Here is a 12,346-nt window from a genome sequence, read left to right as displayed (position 1 = left end):
ATTCTGAGCGAAGTTATTTCTGGTATGTGTCACATTAGACTTTGCATAAGTAAATTATTGTTTTGCTTATAACCAGTTATCCTTCAGCATACCTCTGTCTTTGTCTTTCATATTACATGTCCATTTCTCTATTTCTCCTTCAACATTCTTTTTGTAATAGTCAAAATCCCCTAATTTTAGCCTTAATGTTACCCCACACCATTAGAAGTATAGCACCAGCAGTCTAAAAGTCATCATGGCCGTCACTCCCAGCTATGAAACATACAAACCGAGATATTATTTGCGCCATGAAGTTCCAGGAAATGATTTATTTGCATTGGTATCAGTGTTTATGATCAGCTCTGCCATGCCTTCCTGAAGCAAAGACCATAAGGCTAGGCAAAACAGAGCAGATCATCATTCAACTCTGTGAGTGAGGAGAGAACACACCACAGGTAAAGGCAAACCTTTGATCATTATTTTCTACCTTCATGATTATGTTATACATCATGCACAAGATGATAGAATTGTGAGTGCTGTGACATTTTGTATTCCTATTTTTTTCTTAAATGTTGCTTTATTTTATTCATAACGTTCCTGATCTCATTCTACTGTTGAACTTATTTAATTTAATTATGTTTTCCAACAGAGAATGGTTGTGAGAGGGGTAACCCTATACCTTTTGCTTGGTTATCTCATCAAAGGTAAGGAGCCACTTCTTAATATATAATATATATATATATTATATTCCTATTTATCATAAATGTATATGTCTGTTTAGCTCTACACCCAAAACATATCATTTTATTTATTTTTTATTTTAGCAGGTGCTACCTCCACCTGTGCTAATAAAGTGTGTCTGAGATGTAACACCACAACAACAGGGGCAGGTAAAAATGAAGTATTAATAACCTCTTACTATTTATAGACTACAGATAGGCAAACAATTGTGAGTTGAGATGCAAAGATAAATGTTCTTAATCCTATGCTTTGCGCTTCTGTTTTCCTTATAGACCCTTGTGAACTCTGCAATGCAACACAGTGCATCAGTGGTGAGTGCTATTTTTCTTTTTAAATGTTTTTCATTTTTAAGTTTCATTATTCTTCTTATATGGTGTATTTATGCGTGTTTCATTGAGTTGAATAAGTAAGTGTGGGTCTATTTATATTTTAAAAACATTATTTTTGAATAAAATGTGAATGTGACTGTATTCATTTCCATGTTTACTATTCTCTCTATTATCAGATGTTCCATCAAACTGCACAACAGGTAACCTCTTACCAAACACATTAAGTAACAATCATCTGATTACCTTACACTATCACAGTTGTGTTATTCCCCTCAAATATGAACCCTGCCCATCAGGCTTTCAGGTTTCTATCAGCAGCAATGATTCCAAACTTGTGGAGGGCGACGACCTCATTCTAACATGTGTCCATAACCTTCCCGATGTGAATCATACATTTGGGTGGAAGATTAATGGAGTCACAATTCAGGACCAGAACGAAAGTGAGCTGCATGACAAAAAGGTGTTGTCAAACAAAGCAGGCACGTACATCTGCTTCATGGAGAACTTGTGTGGCAATTATCAGTCTCTGCCACATGTTGTCACTGTAGAGAGTAAGTAGACATCTCCCTGTTTATATCACACAGTCACAGATGACATAGACATAACTATTTTGCATCGTACAATTTCTGAATTTGAAATGACAGATCTTAAAGATTTAGCTAAAATATGAATAGTTATAAATACACCTCAATGACTGTTGATAGAATGTTTATTTTCCTGCCTTTTATGAAATGTTTCCTCATCCAGACAATTCGCTGTTGTTACTGGTGGTTTGTGGTGTTTCCGCTCTGGTCCTGGTCTTGGTTATGGGGCTGGTTATGAAGTTCAAGCTGAAAAGAGACAACGGTAAGAGCTCATTTGAGGTTATCTTTGGCATCATACAGGAGTTTTAAAGCATCTCTTTTTTTATTTATTCAATTAACTAGATTGTTTTTATTAAAAAAAGAGTGATGATAGATATAATGCAGCACTATGTTAACTAAAGTGTAGGAGTATTATATGTATTTATATTGCACTTATTTTGCTTCTTGCAAAGGCATTTATGAGAAGACTGTTATCCCACATTTCTGTCTATAAAATATAAGGCTTCAGTCGGCAGTTTAGCTTAGCATAGCATAAATGCTGGAAAGAGCTAAACAACTAAGCTGCCTCGAAATCTAACACATTCAACCAATCGTCATCTAAGTACTTCCAATCAACACATTATATCTGTTAAATCTGTACACAAATTCAAGACCAACAAAGTTGCAGTTTTACAGAGGTTTTTGCCAGGAGAAGTTGTCGGGCAGCCATTGTGGACGTTACCACCCCTTGCCACTAAATGGTCTGCACTGGAAATCGCTGAAGTTTTTATTTATTGTGTACAGTATTTTTACTGTTCACAATTAAACTAACAAGTTAATGAGTTAGCTCAAGTGGTGCTCAGAGGTGGACTTTTTTCTCTCAAAGCCAGGCCAGCGTTCTCTCTCTTTTTCTATTCTTAATGCTAAGCTAAGCTAACCGGCTGTCGACTCAAGCAACATTTTTACAGTTAAGAAATGTATGTGGTATTGCTGTTTCATCTAACTCTGCAAAAATGCAAATCGACGTACTTCCAAAACTGTCTGTAATTTTTTCATATGACTCAATTTTGAACTACAGATTTTAATTGTATTATTGTAAAGTATAAAGTATGACACCTTTGAACTCTCTCTGCAGCTAAACACAGAGAGAGGATGAGGCAGAAGGCCACCTTGGAGCAGAGGGCCGCTGCTTTCACACCAAGAGAATCCTAAACGACAACCAGTCTATTAACCTTAGATCTAGAGCAGCCATATTGTTTCATCGTTTGTTGTTGTTGTATTTGATGCATGAATAAAACCCATTTAATCTCTGTCTTTAAGGCTAAGTGTCTGTGATCAGCTGACGTTACTGGGTTTATGAATAGCCATTTCAAGACCAGGGTGGATGATTTGTTCAACACAGCACTCATGTAAACCCCGCCCTCTGACCGGTTGTGGAAAAGCATCTAGAAATGTTTTAATCTTGATACAGGACAGGCTCTCTCAAACTAATCCTGTTGAATGCTCTACTTACAGGAATACACACTTTAGATGACACACACACAGCAGTTTAATAGCGGCTGGCATGTAATGGATATATGAGATGTTAATGCTATCCTCTCCCAAGAGATGGATGATGTGGGATTTTAGGGTTGATTTACAAACACTGAAATAGTAAGTAAGTTGCCTGGTTAAACTACATGACATAATCCTTTGAAGTGTATGCCTTAAACTCCATGCTGTCAGTCCATGCTCTTAGGGTCAATATTTTTCTGCATAAAAGGCAAGTTTTCCCCATCAGCCATATGGCAACTTGTTCAAACATGTTTCTATTTTCTACACATAACATCCGTGTGAGTATATCAGAACTGTTTATAGCATTTCCTCCTATAGCAGGTGGCTAAGGGATAATCCAGGTAAAGCCAGTGCAAAGTGGAGATGGAGGGATGGACAAAGATGGGGGGGGGTGGCCTTTGCATGGGTGACTAGGGCTAATTCTGGCCTCCTAATCCCAGTAACATCCACCCTCCCCCTCTTCCTCCTCGCTAACTCCAAGGTGGCAGAGAGGAGCTATTGACGCCCAGGTAGACATTTCTATCTCATACACACATAGCCCTTTACCTACTCAAGTTTAGAGAGAAGAGCGAGGGAAAAGATAGAGGCTGTTGGTACCTTTTCTAGATAGCTAACCTGGGTGACTGGAAAGCTAACACACCTGTGAGAGCTTCACTGGAGATGTAGCTGCAGCCCTCCAGTCTAGTAACAGGAAACTCGCCATCATGGGAGAAGCTCAAAAGGTAAGAGACCTGACTAGTAATATTTAGTATTTGTTGACTAGGAACTAACTACAAGTGGCTATCAAAGTAATTATACAAAGTTTCCAAATGTGTGAAACAATCACTTGATTTGGCAGAATATAGTAGCTGTTGTGATGCAGCTCTGCTATGATGGTTGGATTATCTAAACTGCTCATTTTGTCAGATAGTGTTGATAAAATGGTAATAAATCCAAATGTCACCTCTAATACCCTTTTGTGTACAACTCATCACACATACACTGTAGTATCTATCACTTTGAAGGAAGTGTTTAAAGCTATAGGGTCTCCTTTGTTAGCTGTGTGGCAGATTGCGTAACCTTGCTTTAGACTAATCACATTAAAAAGAACACCATTTTGTGAATGAGGCTCTAATCAAGACCAGTGCTTTTTCTAAATAAAGCAACAGATTGATGCTTACAGGAATAGAGGCTATATATTTGGAAGAGAGGGAGGTGCTGGTTTGTGGGTGGAGCAAATTGGGCGCGCATGTGTAGAGTCAACAGTGCTGTACGTAAGAGGTGCTTTGACCTCAAATCAGAAAGAGGTTAGTAGGATCGGTTTTCAGGTGTAAAGTCTTTCTGAAAACTGCCTTTTTATTAGGTATTAGGTTGGATGTTTCAGAGTACTGCAAGGAAATAATGCAACCTTGAAAAATGTAACTATATTTTTCTCCTAGTAATATTCTGGTGTTCCAAGAAGATAATATTGAAATAGCTGACCCCATATGCTTTTTTATCCTAAACCAAAACATAATAAAAGGTTAATCAAATGACATGTCATTGAGACTTTCCCAGAAGAAAAGGATACTCAACAAATACTGAAATATGCTGAGTGAACGTTGAAATAAGTTTATGGTCGCCTCTATTCTCCCACCACCACCCCTCCTCCGCCACCTGCAGGGCTTACTCTCTGTCATTGAGAAACTGAAGGGATCCACAGAGCAGGAAGTCAGGATAGTGCTTCTGGGTTTGGACAACGCCGGCAAGACCACCCTGCTGAAGAGCCTCGCCTCTGAGGATGTGAGCACCATCACACCAACACAGGTGAGGGGAATGTATATGTTATGAAACTCACACACACACACATCAAAACCTTAGGGAAAGTCACTTTTCGCAGTATGTGTTTTGTGTCCTTTTTTTAAATTAATTTGTCTCACCATGAACAACTGAGCGGCTTAAAAACATCATCACCAGATGTTGATGATGTCGCGTATTTCAAATATAACGGGAGCATTTGCCAGGAAAAATATCCTCAAAATGTCTTTAACCAACAAGTTATCACTCTTTAAATATCAATTTGTCTGCTCTCACTGAATCCTTTTCCTGAATCTTTTCCTGTGAATGAAAGTTTCTTCAAATGTTTTTTTGTATTTTCATGGCACTGTTAGAGAGCATTATAAAAGGCAGGGGGATTGTATTTAATATTGTGAGACCCGCTGGAGCAGTGCACGCTGTCGCTAAAGTAATGGGATTCGGATGACCTTTGCATTCTGACACACTGTGAAATAAATGATTGGGCTAACAGTACACACATTAAAACATTCAACAAGCAACAGGATGATTTGAGGATCATCCTGTTAAGTCTTATATAGGGAATAACCTTTCGGCAGGAAACTACCTCCCTGATTGACATGCTCTCAACACATTTTCAGGGAAGATCCTTTCGTTTTAGTAAAACCTTCTTGTCACCCTCTTGTGATGTGATTGTCTAACATCTAATCACATGATCTAATACCCTTCCATTACTCTCACAAGTCAAGACATGGGTCAGATGTATGGCCTGGTCCTTAATGTGTGTGAAGGCTCATCAGGCAGAGAGCATGCAGTCCTGCATGACAAGTCACCACAAAGCCAAACCACACTTAACCAAAACACATACACGGCACTTGATCCTTCCAGTCTTATCTTTAGATTTGCTCCTCCGCTGACCCTTAGGATAAAGTTGTGATACAATCTCGTCAACTTAAATAAAAGGAACGTTGTTATGAAAAACAGCTTTGGATTAACACAGTGACCAGAGCACCTGTTGCTCTCCTGCTGAAGCGTAACAAGGTTACAATACAGAGTGATTAAACAGTGATTCATTTAGTACACACACCTGTGCTAGAGTACACTGCCGCTCAATGAATTGCTTCATAACCATTTGCAAGGCTTTCCAGGTGCTACGTACTGTAACTGTGTTAAATTGAAGGCAGTGATGTACAGTACAGTGACTCCAGTTTTGTGTTTCACTTCAGGGCTTCAACATAAAGAGTGTTGCCTCTAATGGCATGAAACTCAATGTTTGGGACATTGGAGGACAAAGGAAGATCAGGCCTTTTTGGAAAAAGTACCTGGAAAACACAGACCTGTTGGTGAGTGAATAAACGTTTTAATCAGTTCAACATTTTCCCATGGGAGACATTTCCTTTATACGCTATATCCTGTATTTGCAACCCCAAAGACGATTCTAGTCCTCATGGCGTTTAAACAGGGCTTTACTAAAAATACAACACAAAAGAATATGAAGCAAAACAAATCCATGACATCCATGAAAGGTATCACATCATACATGCATAAATTAAGCACTAAAGTTGTATATTGTTGAAGTAAATAGTAAGTTTTACATTAATGTTGTGGAACATTTTTGAATAGATGGCAAGGGTATCTTCTGTTCTCGATTAACACTGTCTGTTTGGCTGCTGTAGTGCAGCATCTATACTAGAAGTTCAGGCCAAAAGGAAACTGTCCTTTCATTCATTGTCTATGTTTACTTGTCAGTTAATATAATCCTAACATATTTGTACTTTCAGATTTATGTAATTGACAGTGCAGACAAGAAGCGGTTTGAAGAGACGGGACTGGTGAGCTTGATGTCATTTCTGCATGCATATACAGTGGGGCAAAAAAGTATTTAGTCAGCCACCAATTGTGCAAGTTCTCCCACTTAAAAAGATGAGAGAGGCCTATAATTTTCCTCCTAGGTATACCTCAACTATGAGAGACAAAATGAGAAAAGAAAATCACATTGTCTGATTGTTAAAGAATTTATTTGCAAATGATGGTAGAAAATAAGTATTTGGTTAATAACAAAAGTTCATCTCAATACTTTGTTATATACACTTTGTTGGCAATGACAGAGGTCAAATGTTTTCTGCAAGTCTTCACAAGGTTTTCACACACTGTTGCTGGTATTTTGGCCCATTCCTCCATGCAGATCTCCTCTAGAGCAGTGATGTTTTGGGGCTGTCGCTGGGCAACACAGACTTTCAACTCCCTCCAAAGATTTTCTATTGGGTTGAGATCTGGAGACTGGCTAGGCCACTCCAGGACCTTGAAATGCTTCTTACGAAGCCACTCCTTCGTTGCCCGGGCGGTGTGTTTGGGATCATTGTCATGCTGAAAGACCCAGCCACGTTTCATCTTCAATGCCCTTGCTGATGGAAGGAGGTTGTCACTCAAAATCTCACGATACATGGCCCCATTCATTCTTTCCTTTACACGGAACAGTCGTCCTGGTCCCTTTGCAGAAAAACAGCCCCAAAGCATGATGTTTCCACCCCCATGTTTCACAGTAGGTATGGTGTTCTTTGGATGCAACTCAGCATTCTTTCTCCTCCAAACACGTCTAGTTGAGTTTTTACCAAAAAGTTATATTTTGGTTTCATCTAACCATATGACATTCTCCCAATCCTCTTCTGGATCATCTAAATGCTCTCTAGCAAACTTCAGACGGGCCTGGACATGTACTGGCTTAAGCAGGGGGACACGTCTGGCACTGCAGGATTTGAGTCCCTGGCGGTGTAGTGTGTTACTGATGGTAGCCTTTGTTACTTTGGTCCCAGCTCTCTGCAGGTCATTGACTAGGTCCCCCCGTGTGGTTCTGGGATTTTTGCTCACCGTTCTTGTGATCATTTTGACCCCACGGGGTGAGATCTTGCGTGGAGCCCCAGATCGAGGGAGATTATCAGTGGTCTTGTATGTCTTCCATTTTCTAAGAATTGCTCCCACAGTTGATTTCTTCACACCAACCTGCTTACCTACTGTATTGCAGATTCAGTCTTCCCAGCCTGGTGCAGGTCTACAATTGTGTTTCTGGTGTCCTTTGACAGCTCTTTGGTCTTGGCCATAGTGGAGTTTGGAGTGTGACTGTTTGAGGTTGTGGACAGGTGTTTTTTATACTGATAACGAGTTCAAACAGGTGCCATTAATACAGTTAACGAGTGGAGGCCAGAGGAGGCTCTTAAAGAAGAAGTTACAGGTCTGTGAGAGCCAGAAATCTTGTTTGTTTGTAGGTGACCAAATACTTATTTTACTGAGGAATTTACCAATTAATTCATTAAAAATCCTACAATGTGATTTCCTGGATTCTTTCCCCCCATTCTGTCTCTCATAGTTGAAGTGTACCTAGGATGAAAATTACAGGCCTCTCTCGTCTTTCTAAGTGGGAGAACTTGCACAATTGGTGTCTGACTAAATACTTTTTTGCCCCACTGTACATTCTGAATCATAACAAAACTAGGATACCTAAAGTTCATTATATTATAATAGATATTTAATGAGGTATGTTGTCACTAAACCGATTAAGCATCAGTGGGCTGATTTACAAATAGTGAAATAGGATGAAAATAATGATTAATAACTTCTAGATATATACGCATACAAGAATTACAGCTGTACAACATAATGTTAATTAGATATGTAAGTCATTGTTATGTTTTATAAAATTAAAATAAAGTCAATTGTATGTGAATGTGCAGGAGTTGTCCGAGCTAATTGATGAGGAGAACCTAAAAGGCGTACCAGTCCTCATCTTTGCCAATAAGCAGGATCTGGCCACATCCTCACCGGCCAGCGAGGTCGCAGAGGGCCTCAACCTGCACACGTACCGGGACCGGGAGTGGCAGATTCAGGCGTGCTCAGCTGTGTCTGGGGAGGGAGTTCAGGTCAGTCTTTATTGATTTATGTTCAGATGGATCCGAATGAACCATATAAAAGACTCTAGACCCTACAAACTATGTATTTTATTTGCTTAATTACATGGTTTTGAGGCTTTATATCTTCAAATTAAGAAACTGATTTGGATGGTTTCATTTTATTTCCTCGACAGGATGGCATGAACTGGATTTGCAACAACATTGTGAATAAGAAGAAGTGAACCAACCTCATCAAACAGAGAAACAGCATCACATAAGGGATTAAAAAGACGACATCACTTCTTTCAATACCACCACACCCCACATATGGCAGGTCCTTCTCCCCTCACAGATTGAATGATATTTTGTTTTTACAATTTGTGTCCTTTTTATGAATGTTTTGCAAATGTAGCTCATTTTAAAAACATATGATAGCTGCAATATGTTAATTGGGCACTTATTAGTAATTGTTCTGTCCAAAAAATGTATGTTGTTGCCCCCCCTTTCCCGAGGGTCGTTGTCTGGTGAGTCTGTGTGCTTTCTGAAACACCAAGAAAACCAATCTGAGTGTGTAGCCATGTAGAACTGTTGGGGTTTGTCAGTTACATAGAAGTGAAGTGTGAGTGTAAAGTATGTGTTTGGAGATTTTTGACAATAAAAAAATTAGTCATTTCTGCTATTTTCTTTTTCTTTTGCAATGTAGCAATCAAATGCACCATCAATGGTCAAATAATTGTTTTAAAAACTGTCAGGGAAACGACAGAAAACATGCAAATGGGCTGTAAATGTCAACACATCCCTGAGTGACAAGAGGAACAATAACAAGCTGTTATACTCCTGCTCAGCTGTCAACTTGCTCTTTCACACTGCCAAGACGAGCACTTACAATGTACAGTGAGAGATAGAGAGACTAATTGAAAAGCAAGAGCAGGAGAGAGTGTTCACAATTATACACTTGTATGGCAGAACAAGATATCAAATCTTCAAGGCACATCAGAGCAAACAGTGCAGGAAATGACACGCAGAGAGGCTGAGTAATTAGCATCAGAGACTTTTCTCAAAGTGTTTGTTTTGTATGTTAATTCTGGAAAGGTTACGTATGCATGCAGTGCCTCTTGCAGAAATGGTAGAGCTGTATGTGAAGTTGGCCATCTGATGTCCAGCTGTGAGTACTTGGCTTGTTCTCGCAGCAGGAATACAAATGAGGAATTTGCCTTGGTGTACATGGTGCATACATAAACACAGCTAAAGAAGGTAAAAAGAAAAACAACCAAAACATTTAATAAAAACAATTGAAGCTATTATACATTAAGATATAGAAAATTATTTACATGGAATCTGGATATACAAAAAAACGATGTGCAGTATACTATTGCAAAGTACTTAGAATAATACAATAAAATAAAAAATATGTGCAGTATTGTTAAGGAAAATGAATGAGAGGAAGCTAAATGTGCACATTTGAGGGTTGTGCAGAACTGGCAATACTTAAATGAAATAAATAAAAACAAGAAATTGTTTGCATAGAGTGCATTCATGTAATGCATATGTCTAGAGTGGCTGAAGTCATGTGACAGTGGGGGTCCCGGGCCTTGTTAATATTCCTGATGGACTGTAGCCTCCTGCCAGAGGGGAGCGGGTCAAACAGTTTGTGTCCAGGGTGGGAGAGGTCAACATTGGTCAGATACCCCCACACACTTGACGGCCCCCACAGCCCTGTGGTCCTCTCACTTATTTGTCCTTTATAATGACCTTGGTGTTTAGTCCTCTATTCAGCCATTTTGTCTGTACTCTGCAGTTGGATTTAATGGATCTTTTAGTTTATATTGTCTGAAGTTTTAATCAACCATCTGAAAGCACTCAGAAATCACATCAGCCCCCCAACATGAAATTATGCTAATGTGTATTTTTTCTCTTTTGTCTGGTATTTATGAGTGGTTTTGAAAAAAACTAAAACAGCTGAAGAAAAACATCAAGCTATCTCCATGGCAACTATAATTTGGTGCAAGTCCTAAAACATTTTTTAGTCATCAACTCCTGGTGAGCGAGCACAGCAGGGGTGCGAGACCAATTACAACGTGAACTAAAGGATCATTCTGGCAGTTTGAAAGGGACCAGACGGAACAGGAGCTGAGATCAGTCTGTTGTTCAGGGCTGCTTCTCTCACCAAGAGGGGGCAGTATGAGAGAGCCGGATGATCTGCAACGCTGATGAGGAGGCTTCGCCCTTGACAAATTAGTGTTTAGACACACTTTAATTTCATTGATTTTGTTCGGAAAAGCTCATCTCGGATCAAGAAGATTCTGCACAGTCACAGAAATATGTATCTCATAAATGAGTTGTCCCCTGAGCTAGACTTTATGTGTACATATTGTAACTTTAGTTCTGTACTTGTTTCAAACCAATTACTCATCTGTCGTCTGTTAATTCCTCCTAATATCTCCATTTGTACACGTTCCTCATATTATGTGATGTGATATAATGTCACTTCCAAGCAAGTGGCCTTTACGCAGGTGTTGCCATGGTAACCCTCCCTGTTATTTGTGATCTGGCAGCCACTTCTCTTCTGTAGTCCAGCCCTCCCTCTCTTGTCCTCCATTTCTTTCATTTTCCCAAGCTCTGCTCATCAAAAGAAAACCTGCTCAGAGAGACTGGACCGCAACACATTCCAGGTACGAACAAAGAAACACCTCCGTGTTTGGCTGTCTGTAAAAAAACGTAATCAACCTGGTGAATAGCAGCAGGTTAATTAAACATATTGGGAAGTTTTGTTGCTTAGATGACTAACTATTTTGTGTAACATGGCTTATTATTGTAGGGAGAATAGATACAATCAAAGTCATTATTTGTTATCCTTTTGTTCTCATCTGATGTTCTCCACAGGTTGACATATCATATTTGAATCCACTTTAATAAAAGAATGACCCCTGTGTCCTATTAATATTAGTGTTACGTCTGTTATAATCCAAACTACAATATGTGTTTCTCCTTAAAGCTGCTTCACAGTATCTTCAAGCCACTAAGGATGTCCATCATGTCAGAAGTCGCACACCTGCCCTCCATGACACCCCCTGCACCCGGTTACAACTCCACCTCTGGCCTCCTGACCACCCCCACACTGCTCCCATGGGAGGAGGCGCACATGCAAGTGCACAACATCCTTATTGTCATCATTTTTTCTCTTGTTTGCTTCCTACTCCTGCACGTCTTTTTCTACACCTTCTGCTTCCACTGCTCCATCAGTTCAATACCTAAAGACTCGCACGCAGCCAACGAATACAGCCAAGAGCGCGAGGACACCACCTACAAGTGCAGTTCTTCTGATAACCAATCAGCAGGGAACATTGTCTGATTGGTTCGCTGGACCAGAATAATGGCCATTCGACTGTCTATCAATGTTTTTGTGTCAGCATCACACTGTCCTAGTAGTGTATGTGCACTGTGAGGCAGAGAGTTTTAACCTTCCATAAACCATGTGTGAAATTTGAAACATTGCTTGTACTCTCAAATTGAATTTCATATTGATTTGTCCGTGGGTTAGAGC

At 39.6% G+C, this 12,346-nt stretch overlaps 2 protein-coding genes and 1 long non-coding RNA gene across 4 annotated transcripts; all 3 read left to right on the top strand.

Annotated features, from left to right (window-relative positions):
• The first annotated feature begins 394 nt into the window (after window positions 1–394).
• On the top strand, window positions 395–2,926 carry LOC117556024. Of its 2 annotated transcripts, XM_034231161.1 has the most exons (8): window positions 395–434; window positions 629–683; window positions 804–869; window positions 993–1,031; window positions 1,226–1,249; window positions 1,346–1,600; window positions 1,797–1,895; window positions 2,748–2,926. In XM_034231161.1, exons 2-8 carry the CDS (start codon window positions 632–634, stop codon window positions 2,822–2,824), a joined length of 612 nt encoding a protein of 203 aa, XP_034087052.1. In that variant the 5' UTR covers window positions 395–434; window positions 629–631; the 3' UTR covers window positions 2,825–2,926. The 2 variants fall into 2 exon arrangements, with proteins under 2 accessions (XP_034087052.1, XP_034087051.1); XM_034231160.1 differs by having other exon boundaries at window positions 1,226–1,600.
• A 720-nt stretch (window positions 2,927–3,646) lies between these two features.
• Window positions 3,647–9,478, top strand: arl3l1 (ADP ribosylation factor like GTPase 3, like 1). The gene is made up of 6 exons (XM_034231162.1): window positions 3,647–3,888; window positions 4,808–4,951; window positions 6,145–6,261; window positions 6,700–6,750; window positions 8,647–8,832; window positions 8,997–9,478. The coding sequence occupies exons 1-6, from the start codon at window positions 3,871–3,873 to the stop codon at window positions 9,042–9,044; spliced, it is 564 nt and encodes a 187-aa protein (XP_034087053.1). The 5' UTR covers window positions 3,647–3,870; the 3' UTR covers window positions 9,045–9,478.
• A 1,903-nt stretch (window positions 9,479–11,381) lies between these two features.
• Window positions 11,382–12,296, top strand: LOC117555981. The gene is made up of 2 exons (XR_004570481.1): window positions 11,382–11,474; window positions 11,798–12,296. It is a non-coding gene; the product is annotated as an uncharacterized LOC117555981 (long non-coding RNA).
• The last annotated feature ends 50 nt before the right edge of the window (window positions 12,297–12,346 follow it).

The sequence above is a fragment of the Gymnodraco acuticeps genome, unplaced genomic scaffold, assembly GCF_902827175.1.
Source record: "Gymnodraco acuticeps unplaced genomic scaffold, fGymAcu1.1, whole genome shotgun sequence".
Lineage (NCBI taxonomy): Eukaryota > Metazoa > Chordata > Actinopteri > Perciformes > Bathydraconidae > Gymnodraco > Gymnodraco acuticeps.
Note: the sequence above shows the minus strand (reverse complement) of the source record. Positions and strands in the feature narration are given on the sequence as shown.